This window comes from Natrix helvetica (assembly GCF_964273705.1).
Source record: "Natrix helvetica genome assembly, chromosome: 2".
NCBI lineage: Eukaryota > Metazoa > Chordata > Lepidosauria > Squamata > Natricidae > Natrix > Natrix helvetica.
Window position 1 is genome coordinate 270,643,798 of NC_138552.1, and position 19,848 is coordinate 270,663,645.

At 42.3% G+C, this 19,848-nt stretch overlaps 1 protein-coding gene across 3 annotated transcripts in view; it reads left to right on the top strand.

The window, feature by feature from the left end:
* DNMT3A (DNA methyltransferase 3 alpha) overlaps window positions 1-19,848 on the top strand; it is a 118,349-nt gene that overhangs the window by 15,026 nt on the left and 83,475 nt on the right. For 2 of the 3 annotated variants that reach the window (XM_081943956.1, XM_081943958.1), the window contains exons 2-3: window positions 1,270-1,506; window positions 16,021-16,128. In XM_081943956.1, coding sequence (XP_081800082.1) covers window positions 1,438-1,506; window positions 16,021-16,128 — 177 coding nt within the window. In that variant the 5' untranslated portion in view covers window positions 1,270-1,437. The remainder of the gene's footprint in view (window positions 1-1,269; window positions 1,507-16,020; window positions 16,129-19,848) is intronic. The other variant, XM_081943957.1, reaches the window with a different exon arrangement.

Sequence of the window (19,848 nt, forward strand, 5' to 3'; positions counted from 1 at the left end):
GCTGGGAGGCAACTGGCTGCTAAGCATGGACCACAGATGCCCATGTTCATAGATCCTATAAATAGTACTGTCAGGTAGACGCATTGTGAAAATGTGCTAAAGAGCAGTCTGGGAAGGCAAAGGTAAATATTGCAGAGGTCAAGGACCACCTGTGCGGCTTCAACATTTCCTTTGATTAAATGTTGAGTCTTACAGTTCTGTTTGCACACAATGGCATTTCAGAGAGGAGGAATTTCCTTGATAATTTATAGCATCTAAGTGTATTAAGTAACAATGAGTGCAGGTTGGAGTACTTGCCATATTTCATTTTCATCCAGCACTGTGTATGAATATATTAATCTCTGTATTACTGGGTGTTGGTATAACTAGCTGCAGAAGTGTTGGAGGAAGGGTTGTAGGTTCATGTTGCCTGTGAGGATGAGTCTTCGATACGGCAAAGGTTTTAGGACAGAAACTCCATTTACACAGAGGCAGTCAAATCAAAGGAACTTTCTTAGGGGGCAGGAGGCATCTAAACTCAGGCAGATTCCAATAAAAGTGGACTACTTGCAGCAGAGAGTGCCCAGTGTCTATGTGTGATGGGATCTTGGAGGCTTGTGCCAAGATTGTTGCCTCTTTGGTACTAGACCATTGCTTAATTTGCTTGGCAAAAAGCAAAATTACCACAAGACATCATAAACTGAGGGCCTCTTATGTGTGCTGTGATAAGCTTATCTTATCTTGTGCACTGACCTATCTTGTGCACTGACTCTTTTTGTACTTGTTTGCCGGGGATCTGGGGAGAATGACTTGCTCAAAGCTCCACTGCTTCCACCTGGCACACAAGATGAAAGTTCTGTTGGAGTGCAGTTCCACCCCATTTTATCCTCTTCCCTTTCTTCCCACCATGTTGGCGCTAGCTTCGTTTCTCAAAAGAGGTTGTAAGAGTTCTCACCCGAGGAGGCTGCAGCAAGAAAGCTTGTTCTGGATTTGTAACATCCCCTGTAGCCCACAGGTGCTGCTTCTGTGCAGGGAAAGGGAAGTGTGGTTGGAATTACAGAGGGAGGGGGAAGGTGTCTGGACTGGGGGAAGTTGAAAGAGGAGGGTGTATTCTCTGTTGCTGAGCTGAGACTGCATGGGCTGAGGAACCGGGGGCCCAGCTTGACTGAGTCAAGGCTGTGGCTTGTTAATGATTGCCTGCAAGTGGGGAGAGGCCCTCAAAAAAGTAACTTTCCGTGCATGCATTGTGTGCCTGGGCCTCACCTTCGTCTTTCTCTTTTCCTGTTGCAGGTGGCAGGAAAACCAGAGCAGTACCATCAGCAGAGGGGGGCATTGGATGATTGCCTTGACTGCTTTTCCATTATCCCTCTTCACTTTGGAGTAAAGTTGGAATCTTCTGTAAATTAAGCCCCAGAAGCAAATATTTGTAGCAGCTGCCTCTGCCCCAGTTTCCCCACAATGCCATCTAATGGGCCAGTTGACACCAGCAGTCCTTCTGCAGACCGGGAGACAGTCGATGCTCACAAGGTAAGGAAATTTCAGGTGAAGGCTGGGGTCACTGCTGGTCCTCTCTCCTATGGCTAGATGGCCCACATGTCTCCTTCAGGTTGATTATGGTTCACACAACGTGCTAAGCAGGATAAAGTATTCTATGGCTCAACATAGTGTGGGAATCCCACAATTGCCTTAGCAGGTTATGTTGTCACATTAATATGCTTCATTTGTTTGCGCTTAGAATGTTCCATAAATACATAAATTGGATTTAATTAAGCATGTCAAGAGTTTTAATATGTTTTGTGAGCCCAATTTATGATTGGGAATTGCTGCCGAACTTATTTACTTGTCTGTGCAAAATTGTACAGCACAGATAGCACGTGCACCATCTGCATATTGCTCTGACTAAACTGCTGAATATTGGCACCTGTTTAATCCAAATATTAGGGGTGGAACTTTCTGCTGTAATTAATTTCCATATCCATTAAATTGGTGAGAATTATAGAGCAGATGGTGCAGAATAGGAGGAAGAAGAGAATCCACACTTGTTGATGATGCACTTGGGTTTTTTTATATCCATGTTTGATACTTCAGAGACAAGAAAAAGTGTGATGAAACGAACATCCTTTAAGCATGCTTAGGGCAAGCATGTTGAGTGAGAATACCTGCCTGTTGATCTTTCAGGATGAAGCCATACAAGTTCCATTGTCAATCATGCAGGCCAGGAAAGTGAAGGAAGATCTCAGCCATCAGAGTATGTCTTTGCAAAGATTAGATTTATGAAGATAAGCCTGTTTCGCTCAGACTGAGTTGAGAACTATAGGCTAGTGAAAGAGTAAAAGAGGATAATTAGGCTTATCCTAATGTAGGAGTTGGCACTGATATGTGCTTTCCTTGCAAGGAAATGAGTGCACCACACAGCAAAGTAGCATGTGTTGGGTGAAAGGTGTGTTTGAAGTAAGCAGTTTGTTTTCAACTCTGTGATTGCTGACATATGGGCAAAGTAGAGCCAATTATGGAATCCAACATGCAGTGTAAACATGAAGGAAATCTTGGGTAAGGCCTGCATTTATGTATTGACCTAGTTGTCCTGCTTTGCTCTCCGATGACACCAGTAAATTGAAAGCAGGGGATGCAGATTGTGAGAATCAATTAGACGTTTGTCCCTTGAGGAACATAAAACAACCTCAGTTACTGCTTCGAGGGCTGGAGACATGGTAAAGTGGTTGTGAGAATGTGTTTGTGTCAGGTTGCATTGTAGCTGAAAGGATTTGCTAAGAGGGAGCATGATGGGAGGAACATTGTATTAACCTCAAATGCACATGGAGATGGAATGTCTAGAATAGAAATTAAAGACCTAAAAGCACCTATTGCAGGGAATCGCTGTACAAACTTCAGATTGTGGGGTTCTGACCCAGAATGCAGTGTATCTAAACCAAAGGAAGTTGTTTTAAATTGGTACTGTCCAGAAATGGTGCTGGAGAAATAAGCTGTTAGTACAGGAATCTGGATACAGCCTAGATAAGGAGATATGATGGAAATGGGATTCCCAGCCAAGTATCTGAATATGGCACAGTTCAGGGTCCTTCAGATTAAACTCCAGCCCACAAACCTGTAGGGCCTTGAACGAGTAGCATTCAGTGGCACTGTGAGTCACCACCTCTTACACTGTGTGGCCTGTGATTGACAGGGTTGCCCTCCCTTTATTCCATTAGGTTTGCCTAGGAGACTGCCTGCAAGTACGGCTGCTGAGGCTATGATTCAGACAGATCCAGGAAAGGAACAGAGGCTGGCAGAAGCAGGATTTATTGGAAGGGTGTCATCAACCTAACTTTTTATATATTTGCTTTTATACAGTATTCTTCATCCCAGTGCATTAAATACCATCAATATAAATCAGAGAGGCAGAAATCTTGACAAATAGGATTTATTCTGGAGCTGCTGCCAGAAAGCTGATGTGATATAAAGGGTGAGATACTGGACTGGTACCTGGGAGAAATAGATACGAGTCTACTGTTAGCCATGGAAACCACTAGATGATTTTGGCCAGTTGTCTGCTTCTGAGGGTTGTCATTAGAAAAATTGGAGAAGGAAGTACAATTATGTTGCTTTGGTTTCCTGGCTCAATAAATAAGAAGCAATCAAATAAAGGACAAATGAGCCTAATATCTGGGCCAGCCAAGTTTCATGAGGAAAAATATTCCAAAGTCAGGGCTCCACTTCCGAAGGTCTTCTGCCCTCTATGAAGACAACATCTCTGTGGCTGCTGACAAAAGACAGGTTGGAATGGAAAGTACCTCTCTTTCCAGTGTTTGTATTTTTATATTATTAAAAGTTGATCCAGACATCTTACATTCACTCAAAATATAAAAAGGCTTACAATAAGCACAATTCTTTAAAGAATTGTGAAATCTGCATAACTTTTTATTTGGATTCAGGGCCAATTTAAGAATGGAAACTGCCTTGTTGCCCAGTAGCGGTCCTATGTTGGAATGTAATAGAGAGATTGTATTCCAGTTGGCTTTGCTGAACGTACTTGTGGTTTGGGATATTATAGTAGCAGGTGGCAACTAAAATGTGATCCTGGCAGAACTAGAAAACTGAACACATTTAGTACTTGGTTAAAGGAGTAAGTTGAGAATTCCAGGGCTACAGACTAGATTGAGAAGTTCATAAAGTAACCCAGGAGGCAACAGTAGATGGATATGTATTGGTGTAAGTCATCAACAGTCAACTTTAAGATGACTTAACTTTCTTCTTTCCTTTTTCTTGAGCGGACCAAGGATGCAATACTTGTGGAATGTTATTTAGCCTCTGGGGTGTGAAATTTTACAGGGAACTGTTCCTTCTCATAAATGTTCCTTAACATCTATATGCAGTGTTATGGGAAAGATTACTTGAAATGTTAGGGTTACTTCTCATATGTTGCATTTGGCCTTGGTCTTTTTCAACTGATGTCATGGAGATTGTGAAAATAATGAATGATTAAATGTCCTTAACCTGATAGCATTTATTTATTTGTTTATTCATTCATTCAATTTATATAACTGCCCATCTCATATTTGTGACTGCAGATAACTTACAGTTAAAACATACACAATACCAAAAAACACAGAATGCGAACAATACAAAACATTAAAATAATTAAACCCATGCAATACACTAATTAATAAACAGTGCAATCATTTAAAAGGGATGCGGTGACTCGGTGCCTAAGACGCTGAGTTTGTAAATCAGAAAGATCGGCAGTTTGGCGGTTTGAATCCCTAGCGCCGCGTAATGGAGTGAGCTCCTGCTACTTGTTTCAGCTACTGCCAACCTGGCAGTTTGAAAGCACATAAAAATATAAGTAGAAAAATAGGAACCACCTTTGATGGGAAGATAACAACATTCCGTGCACCTTTGGTGTTTAGTCATGCCAGCCACATGACCACGGAGATGTCTTCGGAGAGCGCTGGCTCTTTAGCTTTGAAATGGAGATGAGCACCGCCTCCTAGAACTGGAAATGATTAGCACACATATGCGAGGGGAACCTTTATCTTTACAACCATTTTATGGGTTCTACACCACTCCTTTCTCCTCAGGTCAGATAGCAAAGCAAAATCTTCATGACCTTCTGGAAGCCCGTCAAGGTCAGGACTAGCCTTACCTTAGGGGGAATGATGTTCTGTAGGGCAGCTTCAGTAGCAAAAAAGATCCTCCACCTGACTCCCAGCAGATGATATTCTCCAGTAGACAGAACCTACAATAAGTCTCTTCTGCTAGACATGATATGAGGAGCAGATATCATTGGGGAGACACAGTCCCTCTAATCATCCTCAAATAATTTGAACTTGTTTGAAAATATCATGTGGTCTGTTTGGGTGTTTTTTTTAATATCTCGGTTTTTTTGAAAGGAAAGGAAAGCAGCAAGAGGGAGAAAAAATGCTTGTGTCCGAGCTGAAGTTCCATTTGGTGTGCCAACTGTGATTTTGGGCATAGAAAATCTGGCCAGTATTATATTTTAAATTATTGTGGTACACTCTATATCAATCTGCCTGTGAATAGTATTGAGAAACAACAACTAGTTAAAATCTAGGTATCTTGTCAGGGGTGTTATACAATGTACTGCAGGCCTGCACAACTTGCAGAGGGGAATGGGCCACATTAATGCATTAAAAATACTTGCAGGCTGCAAAGGAACAGCTGGTGCGATGATCAGTTGTTGACTAGGTGAGCAGTGCCATGATTAACTGATCGTGTCAGTGAGGTGTGGAAGTGTCTTCTGAGGCAGCAATCAGTAAAGTCAGCAGCCTGTTCTTTAGGGCGGCAGCACCGTTGAGGGGGGACTGCACAGTGGATTTATTGATTTTTTTAAAAAAATGCCAATACAAGTTTGTTTGGTGGGCCACATGCAGCCTATACGCTGTATATTGTGCAGGCTTGATGTACTGGAAATAATGTTTGCTTCTGGGCAGAATTTATAATTCTGAGTTTGGCCTACCGATCCCTAAAAGGTTACTCCCAAAAAGTCGCCTTGAAACAAGATAGGTAGTAAAATAATAAAAGAAAAGAAAATAACAAAATAAAATAATAATAAAATAAAATAAAATAATAAAATAAAATAATATAAAAAATACAATTATAAAATAAAATGGTTTGACTCTAACCGAAGAACCATTTTTCATTTGAATGTGTTCATAAATTATACCTCTTATATGAAGGTTTTTTTAATGTTCTGCTATTTGGAAGGAATAAGGGATGCGGTGGCTCAGTGGCTAAGACACTGAGCTTGTCGATCAGAAAGGTCGGCAGTTCGGCGGTTCGAATCCCTAGCACCGCATAACGGAGTGAGCTCCTGTTACTTGTCCCAGCTTCTGCCAACCTAGCAGTTCTAAAGTATGTAAAAAAATTCAAGTAGAAAAATAGGAACCACCTTTGATGGGAAGGTAACAGCATTCTGTGCGCCTTTGGCATTTAGTCATGCCAGCCACATGACCATGGAGACGTCTTCGGACAGCATTAGCTCTTTGGCTTTGAAACAGAGGTGAGCACCGCCCCCTAGAGTCAGGAATGACCAGCATATATATGCGAGGGGAACCTTTACCTTTACCTTATTTGGTAGGAATAAATTGGTATGTATTCAAGACAAAGTTTTCCGGTAGTGGCATTTTACGTGAGGAATTTCCTACTGAGGGAGATTATAGTGGCTAAAAAGATAATAAATGTCCTGATAAATGTTCTTAAATACTATACTGTAATATTTGCTCCTCCTCAATTGTAAGAAATTTTAATGATATGTACATTGGATATTATTCTAGCAGCCTACTAGAAAGAAAATAAGATTTATAAATGTTATAAGTACAGAACTAAATAAAAAAAATTGGAATATTAATTTCCAAATTCTGCACCAATTGAAGTAATTTCTGCTTGATGTTATTGTTGCTGCAAATTCTGATTTTCATGTTATTCACTGTAGTAACTAAAATCTTTTCTCAAGTGATATCTTAAACTATCTCTATTTTCCTTAAATCAACTTGTATTATATACGCGAAAAATTTGCTATTTTTAATCATTTTGTGAACTTTGCACTTTTCCTGCTTAATGGAGGGTTGCTTACTAAAAGACCTTACCTGTGCTTTGTTCACTTGTGAGGACTCTCTTAAATGGTGTTAAACAGTGAGAACCAGGATTGTGGGGAGAAGTTGCAGGACTCAGATTTGTAGACACTTCTGTTTATAGCTTAGCTATCATGAGGCAGTAGTTAGAGTGATCAAGTAGATTTCAGATGTGAACAGGGCAGCGATGGCGAACCTTTTTTGGCTCGCGTGCCACAAATGGGGGGGAGCCCAAGGGGGTCATGTGCGGGCGTGCCGCACCCATAATGCAATGTGTCGCCTCGCGTGCCCTGACAAATGGCTCCGTGTGCCACCTGTGGCATGCGTGCCATAGGTTCGCCATCACTGGAATAGGGTATAAGTGATACCCTAATAAAAGAATATTTGTAGCTCAGGACTGAAATGTGGGGTCCCTGGTGTTCTCTGGGCTTGGTTGTTCTTTTGCAGATGCTTTCTTACCCAAATTAGATAACATCATCAGTTTGGGTAATGAAACATTTGCAAGAAAACAATTAAGCTCGGAGAACAGCAAGGACCCCCTAAGTGATAGAATATTTGCTTTGCACCAAACAATTTCTTGATATTTCCAATTAGTGATGGAAAGAAATCTGAAATTTCGAACAGCAGCATCCAGTGGGTATAGATGAGCCCCTACCAACCTACATATTTTTAGGACTACAACTCCCAGGATTCTCAATTAGCACCAGCCCAAACTCACTCAGTGGGGCGGTCTGAAGAATGGCTAACCTGCACGATATTGAAAAGATAGCAGGTGGACCTTGAGATGTCCTTCTTTGTTTAGATAAGTATCACACTTTGAATGGTTGTTGGAAAAATATAGGAAGTTGAGTCAAATCTGGAGGCAGATGTTGCAGACAATAGTCATAAATTGCATGACATTTTCTGAAACAATTTTTGGCTGGCTTTCAAAGTCAGTTTCATGTATGACTTGCTGAACACATCAAATACTTGTGTTAAAGCATTATTGGGAGCGTTTCCTTTATGCTTTCTAAAGTTGAATAGGAATTATCTGCTTTCCTTGATGCATGAGAATTCCAAAATGGGGTTAGTAATTAGGATTATAACCATAAAAGCAAGATTATTTTATTTATTCCTTCAAGGAACATTTATTCTACTTTCCAGCTACATGTTGCTTGAGGCATCTGAGTGAAATAATAGAAAAATTAATACAAATACAAAAATATTTAGCAAAAGCAATAATTAAAAGAATGTAAATTATGCACTTATTTCCACAGGGGGAACAAAATGAAGCCAGCGGTGAGGATTCATTACTTTGGCAAGGCAAAATCCTGTCAGAACAGATCAGACGTTTGGGTGTGAAAGACTAATAGAGAATTGCTAAACGAGTATGCCATGGTTTACAACAGCATAGGTTTGCACTATTTCCCCATCCACACAGTTGAAGTGGGCAGCTTTTTTGCTGCTGGCTCTGAATGGGCAGTTTGATAGAGGAAGAGGAGATTTTTCAAGCAAGTATGCAGGACTTTGTGATCCCTGAATACATCCCCACCCCATGATGTGAGAAATTGGCCATTTGTTAAACACTAGTGGTGTGGTTTTTCTTGGTTTTAAGAGGGAAACAGAAATAGGTCCCATTTCTGAATTGGAGCTTTGGGTTTCTAAAGGGCTAAGTGTTAAGAACCCGGTTTCATGATATTCTGCCTTGTACAAGTTCGTTTCTGAGCAAAGCTATTTCTTAATAGTTGCAGCAAAGGGGTATAGGTGTGTTGTAGGATTTTTTGGTAATGGCAGCAAGATGGAAGCAGAAAGAGAGGGAGGACCCCTAGAGAAGATAATTGAGCCATTCATTAAAGCTGAATCACAGGTGGAGCTAATGATTTAGGTATGGATGAGTCACAGATCCATCTGGAAGGAAATGTCACACAATAGTGGAAAAGAAAAGAGAATGGATGCTTGGCATTCTTGTTTTGAAATCACAACAACCTACCATCCATAGTTTATGGACCACCCTGTTGTGTATTTGCCGTCAGAGGGATCTCCTTGAGAGGTTGTCCAGCTTTGGATGATTGAGCAAGCAGTGCTCTATTTAAGGAGGGGCTTTACTGAGAATCCCAGACTTTTAATCTACTAACAGTAGTAAGGCATGTCCACAGCTTCATAGCTCCAATGCATTTTCAAAACAACACACAAATTATTTTCACTTCTGCCAATCTTTAAAGGCAGAGTACATGGAGGGGTCTTTTTTGTTTGCTAATGGGGGGTTTCCTTCAGCTGAGAAAAGGAGAGTGCAAACATCTTGGAATAAGAAAGGGAATAGCACTACAATAGCACTTAGACTTATATACCGCATCACAGTACTTTACAGCCCTCTCTAAGTCCCCATCCATCTGAGTCCTTATTTCATCCACCTCTGAAGGATGAAAGTCTGAGTCAACGTTGAGCCTGGTGAGATTCGATCTGCCAAACTGCTGGCAGCCAGTGATCAGCAGTCGTAGCCTGCAGTACTGCACTCTAACCAATGGTGGGTTCCTACCGGTTTGGACCGGTTCGACTGAACCAGTAGTGGTTTGGTGGCCTGGGTTGCTGGGACTGACAGCGACACAGGCCTGCCACGTTCTTGAACCGGTTCCCCGGTTGCTCCCCCCCCCCAGTCACTCCTCAACTCCTAGGCGGCTTGCCTGCCTAAGCTGCCATGTGGTGCCTGCCCTGCTCCCCAACCTAGTTGCCTCCTCCTGACTACAGGTAAGTCTTGCTAGCCCCTCCATGGAGCTTGCTGGCCCCCCCACCATCCCCACAGGCTCGCAACCTTACCTTCCCCTGCCTCCCCGGGGGGGGGGCTTCAAGGCAGAAAAAAAGAAATCCTCACCATTTGGGGATCCCCAAGTGCACGGAGGAGAGGTGTTCAAACTTGGCAAGTTTAAGACTTGTGGACTTCAACTCCCAGAATTCAGCTCTGCTGGCTAGAGAATTCTGGGAGTTGAAGTCCACAAGTCTTAAAGTTGACAAGTTTGCAGACCTCTGGCATGGAGCTTGAGTTGAGAGCTTATTGAAAGTGCTACTGGCTATTCTTGCTCAGGCTAAGCCAGTGCTTCTCAATTATTTTCTGTCATGCCCCCCCTAGGAAGAAGAAAACATTTCGCGCCCCCCCCCCCCCCGCACGACTGTAAATAGTCTAATTTGTCTATAAAATTGTTATAAGTACACCTCTGCATAACATAGCACACCGGTCTTTCCTCGACTCCCACCGTAGTCACATGCTTTCTTTCCTCTTTCCCTCTTACTTGTCTATCCTTCCTTCCACCCTCCCTTCCTCCTTCCCTTCCTTCCTGCCTCCCTTCCAGTTCCCTCCTTCCTCTTTCCCCCTGCCTGCCTGCCTTCTTTCCTCTTTCCCTATCCTCCTATCCTTCCTTTCTCCCTCCCTCCTTCCCTGCCTCCCTTCCAGTTCCATTCTTCCCTCCTTCCTTCTGCCTCCTTCCTGCCTGCTTGCCTTCTTTCCTCTTTCCCTCTTGCTTGTCTATCCTTACTCCCTCCTCCCTTTCTTCCCTCCCTCCCTGCCAGCAGCTCCTCCAGCATCCCAGCTGGAAGCAGCAGCACAACAGTCGCCGTTACCAGGGGCGAAGGGGTGGGGGTGGGAAGATCGGGCGACCGCTGCCCCTTTGTCCCTTCCCCAACAGCGGCTGTTGCGCTTCCGCTTCCAGACGGAATGTTGGCGGTGGAGCTGCTGGTGGGGAGGCGAGCTACCTGCATAAAGACGCCGCCGAGGGCATGGCAGAATATATCCCGGCTTGAAGTGGCAGCGCTGGGGACTACTCAGAGACTCATCAGAGCCGCGGGCTGGAGCTGTGCAAAAAGTCTGCTTGGGCTGGGGGGGGGAGGGAGGGAAGCCTGGGACAGCCATGCTTCCCTCCCTCCCACCCCCGCCCGAGCAGGCTTCTTGCACAGATCCAGCCCGCGGCTCTGATGAGTCTCTGAGCAGTCCCCAGCGCTGCCACTTCAAGCCGGGATATATTATGCCTCGCCCACGCCACCACCGTTGCACCCAGATGGAAAGGGAGCCTTCGCGCCCCCCTTTACGGAGCCTCGCGCCCCCCCAGGGGGGCGCGCCCCACTATTTGAGAACCGCTGGGCTAAGCTAATCAATAGTGGAGCTCTAAGAGGAGACCTTATATCATCTTGATTATTTTGGTGCCTCTAATACAGAGGAGAAATCCCCAGAAATCCCCAGGCATTGCTAACCTCTCCCCACTAGTAAAAAAAAAAAACCTAGAACAAAAACTTATTAAAAAGTATAGAAAAGGGGTTTGCTGTGTGTTGTTTAATGGACTGCTAAATTGACAAAATGGACAGCTAAATTGGCCATGCCCACCCAGTCACACGACCATCAAGCCACACCTACCCAGTCACATGACCATCAAGCCATGCCCACAAAATAAGCCATGCCCACAGAAACGGTAGTAAAAATTTTTGAAACGCACCACTGACTCAAACCACTGCGCCACCGCGGCTCTTATCATCCAACATGCTTAGCCACCATTCCTTATTACATATAAAATGCCCCTATATGCTGGGGTGGGGAAATAATAAGGTATTGACAATTTTGTAACCAACCTTGCTGCATTTGGAGTGGAGGGAATTAAACATGCAGATATGAATCTCTGTGGCACATAGTACTAGAGTTCAGGGACATTTCCTCCGGGCTGTGTTACCTTGCATTCGGCCCATCCTTGACTGGCAAAAAGAATCTCAACATACACTGCTCTGCCTCTTTGGCTGATCTTTACTATATTTCAGGACAAGGGTTGATTATCTAACTGTGACCAAACTTAGCATGTTGTCTGAGTGCAACTACTAGGTTTGTAATAGGTTTGATTAAGCAAGTTGGGTTAACATAGCTACTGAACGCTTTATAGATAGGGCACAGAAAATGCAGTGGAGTGGCTTGTCAAAATGTTGCACTTCAGAGGTTTTTTCCTCTTCTGCCTTTCCATCTTTTCATAGACTTGATTTCTGCTGTTCTTGTCCTAAAACGCAGCTGCAGCCCCAGTCTCTCCTTGCCAACTGGCAATGGTCTTTCTACAGTGCTGCTAACTAACAGTTTCCACCTTGTTCTTTTCTCGGAGACTTAATGTAATTTCTATTCCTTTAATCAATGGCTTCCTGATCACTTTAATTACCAATTAGCATTTTATAGCCAAAGCAGTTTTTATACCCAAAGCAGTTTTTCCTTGATTAATCTTATTTTTTATATTCAAATATTGCAAAAATATTGTTAATGAATAGTGTTTTGCCCTTGCCTTGTATCCAGGGGAGTGGTTCTTACATATAAATCCAAATAAACCTAACCTAAACCTAAACATTGTGGCTTATAAAGAATTGCATAAGCATTTAATTAAAACATTGGTATCATTTTTATGATTATTATGCTTTGTTGTTATAATTATTATTACTTTGTTGTTTTGCATGTACACTGAGAGCTTATGCACCAGAGACAAATTTCTTGTGTGTCTAATCACACTTGGCCAATAAAGAATTCTACTGTATTTGCAAGAAATAATACTAGAATAAGGTTGATATACTCCAGTATGCATACCTTATCCTCTTGTCTTTGTCATTTTTCTTTTCTAATCAAAATGACAAAACCTCATTATATAGCTATAGAAGTGTAGGTACTTGAGGTTTAATTGCCCTTCCCCAACCACTGGGCTCGGGATGAAGAAAGCTTCTGTCAAACATCTCTAGGGAACAACTACACTCTATTGAAGAAGGTGAGGATAACAATTAAAGCAAATTCAGCATATCTTAAAAGTAGCAATGCAGCAAGAGCCTGCAACCTTTCATTGCTGAAACTGCAAAACTCAGCTTACAGAAATAAAAATAAATTTTGCAGTAGTTGTGGCTTCAGAGAGGAAGCTGGTAAGTAAAACTACTGGAATCTGCAAGGGGCAGATTTATGCTGTTCTTTTGGGGAGGGTCAAGTTGGGTTTAGTGGCTTGGTTAAGGTGCTGGATTAGGAGTAAGGAAACCTGAGGCACAAAAAGCTAGTTGGACACCTTGGGTCTCAAGTCATTTCCTCTCTTTGCCCTAGGAAGAAGGCAATAAAAGAAAGAACTTCTGAAAAAGCTGTCTGTATGACTATAAGGTGGCTCAGTAGCTAAGGCGCTGAGCTTGTTGATTGAAAGGTTGGCAGTTTGGCGGTTCTAATCCCTAGTGCTGCGTAACGGGGTGAGCTCCCTTTACTTGTCCCAGTTTCTGCCAACCTAGCAGTTTGAAAGTACATAAATGCAAGTAGAAAAATAGGGAACACCTTTGGTGGGAAGGTAAACTTTGGTGGTGCGCCTTCGGTGTTTAATCATGCTGGCCACATGACCACAGAGACATTTTCAGATAGTGCTGGCTCTTTGGCTTTGAAACAGAGATGAGCACCGCCCCCTAGAGTAGGGAACAACTAGCACATATGTGCAAGGGGAACTTTTACCTTTACTTTTATGACTACATGACCTTGTTCCTGTCTCCAAAAGTCGAGCTTGACTGAAAGGGTCAAATAAAAAATAAAAAGTGGAGTGAGAATTTATAAGTAAGGGCAGAGCTTTGTAGAATACCCAAAGAAAATTAAATTGGGGCTTGTAGCAGGCAAGATGATTGGTATTGGCACCGAAGAAATAATTTTTTTTTCATTTCATGAAAAAGTCAACTAAGGAAGAAAAGCTACTGGTAGCACTGCTTTTCTTCTCCTGAATACTACCCCATTATAGGATAGCCAGGCTTCTATTCATGTGATTATTATTTTTTTACAGGGTATCTGCGCATGATCAAAATGTTATTCTGAGTGTTTCCCATGCCACTTCTATATCTTTTTTCAAATCACAGAGTATCCATTAAAGCAGCGAAGGCAGATTTTTCTTAGCACGACTCTTCTGTCATTGCCAAGAAGGATGTTTTTAATGGACATATTACAAAACAAACTCACCAGGCACCACAATTTCCATTTCCACCCCTATTCATTATACCTTTTTCCCATCCTGTTCTAATCCTTTAGATTGGTATTTTTTAACAGTTCTGTTGTTTTCTGATCATCAGAAAAAATATGGTACTTTTTCATTTAGTTTTAGGATTTATAAAACCCCTTACTTCAAAGGCTGTAGCTCATTGTTTGGTTTTTTTTATATAACAAGAGTAATACAACACTATGTTCCTTTTTTGAAAATAACACAAGTGATAACCCTGAGTATATATTTCTACAAACACTTAAATATATTTTTTAAATTAATGATCTCATACTCAACCAGATGTATACAGCACATTTAACAAATATGTAAAATATACTGTCTTACTGCTGTTTAGATTGGCAGCATCTTAATAGCTGTAGGTTATTATTTCATTCATATTTTACAATATAATTGTTATAGCATGTATATGCAATAAAATAAATAAATTATGCCTTACCAATACCACAAGGCAAATCTGTTAAAAATAGATTATTAAATATAGTATGTGAACTGAGTTTCCACATCCTACACTGTTTGTAACTTTCCCAAGCATGGCTAGAACATATTGGGAGCGTATGTATAATAACTAAAGGGTGACAAATTGATTGAAATTTCACATGAAGCTTATAATGAATTAAACTGCCAGTTTGGAAGCATCCAAGTAAAATTTAGCAAAGCAATCTGAGCATCAATCGATGGAGAAATAAATCTGTATATATAAGATAATATGGAATAATTGTCGATCAGAAAGTTCAGCGGTTCGAATCCCTAGCACCGTATAACAGAGTGAGCTCCCATTACTTGTCCCAGCTTCTGCCAGTTAGAAAGCATATAAAAGTTAGGGACCACCTTTGGTGGAAAGGTAAACAGCGTTCCATGTGCCTTCGGTGTTTAGTCATGCCGGCCACATGGCCACAGAGGCATCTTCGGACAGTGGTGGCTCTTCGGCTTTGAAATGGAGATGAGCACCACTCCCTAGAGCCGGAAAGGAGTAGCACATACCTGTGAGAGCAACCTTTACCTTTTCTAAGATAATGCAAAGAAAGAGGGTATAGCTGTGTAACAGTATGGATGAATGATCAAGGTTCTAGGAGATGCTAACAACAGTAGTAATATGGTATTCATCAGTTGATCTCCAGCCTTACATAATTGACTCTGAAAGGCCTAAAACTGTGACATGAAAGAGAACAAAAAATAAATGTGTTAGCTGCATCTCTGGGTCTCATGAACTTACCCTGTGTTTCCTAGGCAACTGAATCCTAGACAGCCCCAATCAACTGTAAATCCTTAAGGTTTTACCTTGGCCATCGTCCACAAGTTTTCCTGATCTACATTTTTGCCTTGTTGGCTATTTCATTGCCCACCCTGGACCAGATGTTTAAGAATTTGACACAATGTGTTGTAGACTTATTTGTTGTAAATCTCATGGGAGAGGTAAGACCATGGAAGTCATGGGAGACCGAGGTGAAGAAAGAAGAAATCAAAGCCACCAAAGGAAGGGTTGCTGCAGAAATCAGGAATGGAATTAAAGGATCACAAATGACTTAGCAGGAGGACATTATTGTTGAAATCCAGTGATAGGAGTATTCTATTACCCTATTAAAGTTGTGTACGTGGGATTTCCCTAATTTACCCTCACAATAACCCCATGAGGTAGACTGGGTTGAAAGAGAGTCCTAATTTGTCTGTGATATTTCTTTACATAGCACAAAGTTAAGCAGAGGCACTACCAGAAAACGACATGACGACACCAATTTGTGTGGCTTTAAAAGAAGTTCAAACTCAGCATTTCTTGTGTTCTAACTGGAACAGGCCCCTAGTGAGGCTTATGGAAAGGAACACAATCTTTTCTTTAAAGAAGAGACAATGCCCCTTTAAAACAAAGGTCCCCCCCCCCTCAAACTTGCACAGGGAATGCTGAAGTGCCTCCTGACTCAAGAGCTAAGAAGAATATTGTCTCTCTGTTTTTTTTTTCCTGAAAGCAGGGAGAAGAAGATCCTGAGGAGACTAGGAACAAGGAGGAGAAGCCAGATCCAGGAATCCCCGTGAGGAAAGTGGGGCGACCTGGTAGAAAACGGAAGCAGCCAGTGGTGAGTAGAAGCCATTGAATGTCCAGAGTTGCAAGATCAGTCACCCCGGATATGGATGGGAAGTTACTCTGACCGAGGCTTTTAAATAGGAGAACCAGATCAGGGAGAGTTGGGTCAAATTCTCACTGCTTTCTCGCTGAAGCTGGAGTTTCTAGGGTCAGCAATTTCTAAGAATAGTTTTGTGGCCTTTGTTGGAGGAGAAAAACTACAGGAAAGCAACCGGTTGGGAAACTATATGGTTTTTCATACACAAAAGCCACAAATCCATATGCACTCACACAAATATATGTTGTCACCGATGCCGGTAACTCCATTCATAACTCCATTCCACCCGTAATTCCATTCATATGGGATAGAAACTAATCAAGAAGAGAAGCAACCTTGAATTAAGGAGACACTTCCTAACAGTGGGAACAATTAACCAGTGGAACAGCTTGCCTTCAGAAGTTGTGGGTGCTTCATCACTGGAGGTTTTTAAGAAGAGACTGGACAGCCACTTGCCTCAAATTGTATAGGGTCTCCTGCTTGAGCAGGGGGTTGAACTAGAAAACCTCCAAGGTCCCTTCCAGCTCTATTTTGATTGATTGAATACATGCAGCTTCAGTTTGCCAACACCTCTTGGCTGAGTATTGTGTGGACACACCTATGACATCTGGCAAAGCACCCAGCTGCTCTTATTAGAAACAAAACTCCTCCAGGAAAATTGCAAATAATTATTTTGGACAGTTCAGCTATTTCTAGTAAAAGAGCTCATGTTCTTGGCTTATAAACGGATGCATCACTGACACTGGCTGAGTTTGTTGATCTAACACATTTTCTGGGTTTGGACTGTAAGTTGGATCATAAACCTGCACATGCACAACACACCAACCAAAACAAAGCCAAGGTTAAAACTAACCAAGCTTCAGCCAAGTGGTTGGCTGAAAATACAATACAATACAATAGCAGAGTTGGAAGGGACCTTGGAGATCTTCTAGTACAACCCCCTGCCTAGGCAGGAAACCCTATACCATTCCAGACAAATGGCTATCCAACATCTTCTTAAAGACTTCCAGTGTTGGGGAATTCACAACTTCAGGAGGCAAGCTGTTCCACTGATTAATTGTTCTAACTGTCAGGAAGTTTCTCCTCAGCTCTAAATTGCTTCTCTCCTTGATTAGTTTCCACCCATTGCTTCTTGTTCTACCCTCAGGTGCCTTGGAAAATAGTTTGACTCCCTCTTCTTTGTGGCAACCCCTGAGATATTGGAACACTGCTATCATGTCTCCCCTAGTCCTTCTTTCTCTTAAGCTAAACATACCCAGTTCCTGCAACCGTTCTTCATATGTTTTAGTCTCCAGTCCCCTAATCATCTTTGTTGCTCTTCTCTGCACTCTTTCTAGAGTCTCCACATCTTTTTTACATCGTGGCGACCAAAACTGAATGCAGTATTCCAAGTGTGGCCTTACCAAGGCATTATAAAGTGGTATTAACACTTCATGTGATCTTGATTCTATCCCTCTGTTGATGCAGCCTAGAATTGTGTTGGCTTTTTTGGCAGCTGCTGCACACTGCTGGCTGATATTTAAATGGTTGCCCACTAGGACTCCAAGATCCTTCTCACAGTTACTACTATTGAGCAAGGTACCACCTATACTGTACCTGTGCATTTCGTTTTTCTTGCCTAAATGTAGAACCTTATTTTTCACCATTGAATTTCATTTTATTAGATAGTGCCCAATGTTCAAGTTTGTCAAGATCCTTCTGTATCTTTAGCTTATCTTCTGGAGTGTTGGCTATTCCTGCCAGCTAGGTGTCATCTGCAAATTTGATGAGTTCCCCATTTATTCCCTCATCCAAATCATTGATGAAGATAGTTGTGTGCATATCTCTGTGCACACAGGTTTCTTAAACTGCTGTCCGGTGGTTGGCTCTCTGTATAAGTTGGAGATAAGGGCAGTAGAATTTCAACGTATCTTGAGTCTCAGATTGGGTAAAGTGATCAAATTTGCCAAGAAGTTGAAACTTCTGTAGATGCCCTTTTGGGATTAGCATAGTACCTATGAGAGATGCTGTTGAAATTTGGAATAGAACCTCCTCTACTGATAGGCTGAGTTTACCAAAATATGCTTAACTAGGAAAGTTGCTTAAAACTGCATGGGGGTTGGACTAGAACAGGGCGGTCAAACCTGCGGCCCACAGGCTGGCTGCGTCACACACTGGCCACACCCACACCCGGTTTAGCGAAGGGGAGGAAAGTCATGACAACATCACATGATGAGTTTGACACCCCTGGACTAGAGGATTTATAAGATTGTTTCCAGCCTGATGATTCTATAATTTGTACAACAAGCTAAACTTGATTAATTTAACCTTGGTTCGATTGTACATGTCCTGTATGCATAATACGTATAGGAAAGTACCTTAGGATATCTGTCTGAACCCTTTTCATACAGTATGTTTGATTCATCGTTCACTTTTTGTGCAAAGCCAGGAAATGGTAACATTGTAACCAGCCTAAGGGTGTTGTGTGAACACACCAACAATTCCTCCCTTTTCCAGAGTGTTCACCTCATATGAACCTAATTTAGCTGTCCGTGCCCAGTCAAACCAATTTTACTTCTTCATACATTACATTTTTAATGGGATTGATTTTTGCTGCTGCTTGTAAGGTTTATGTTGGATCTACTGTGGTTTTATGCCTTCTTCTGCTATTTATAACTAATAGTCTATTGATTTATTGAACTCCAGGGGCGTAAATGTAGCCCTTGATGAGGCATGCTTCCACTTTCTCATATGTTGCTTGTGACCTGATCCGTGCAGTGATTGATTATTGCCTTCTCAATTGATCAGAGCTTTCTGGCTCAGACCATAAGCAGTAACAGACAGAAAAAAAGTGTTGGCGAAATGTATCCTTCAGAATCATGTGCAAGCAAAACACTTTTGACTGCATTCCATTTCATAGAATTGCTAATTAATCCATTAATCCATTAGACCATAAACTAACCAAGCAAGCTAGGTTTTTCACTACGCTAAACTACAATTCCTCCATTTAAAACTAGTTAAGCTTTTCATGTGTGCAAATGCAGCTGTTTAGATCTTTAACTGACCCTGAAGAATATATAGTGCTATCCTTCCAGAGGGGGGGGGGATGCTTGTGATGCAGGAGTGTCTACTCCCCCTGGTCCTTCTTCATCCTACCATGAACCTCAACTGGAGAAGATTCAGTTGCTCCCGATTTCTCAAGCAAGCAAACTAAACTTCATGGTGATAAAGAACAGGCTGGTATAATACAGGAAAATCCAGAAGGGAGGCAGGCAGTCTGGCTGGTGTTTTCCTTTTGTCCAATGTCACGGAGAATTCCACCCTGACTTCTGAACCTAAGTTGGCAGAATCTCATGAAGGTTTCTAGTATTTTTATCCTGTGCATGGGATTTCCTTCCCACCTCTGGTTTGAGAACTCCTGATCCAGCTGGGACTTGTGCACATTTGTTTCCCAGAAGGCTGCTTTGCCAATTGGGCTGTGGGAATGGCTCGCCCTTTTAACCATGGGCTGTCTACAGGCTCCTTCACTTTGCTCCAGTTCTCTGCCTTGCACAGCTGCAACCTGATCTCCGGCACTGCTGCCAGGCCCAGGGAAGGAAGCTGGCCACCAGCCACATGCTGGGCCACTCAGAGAAGAGCTGCTGCTGCTGCTATGTGGCTGGCAGCTTCCCAAAATAGGATCAGCCTGGGGGGGGG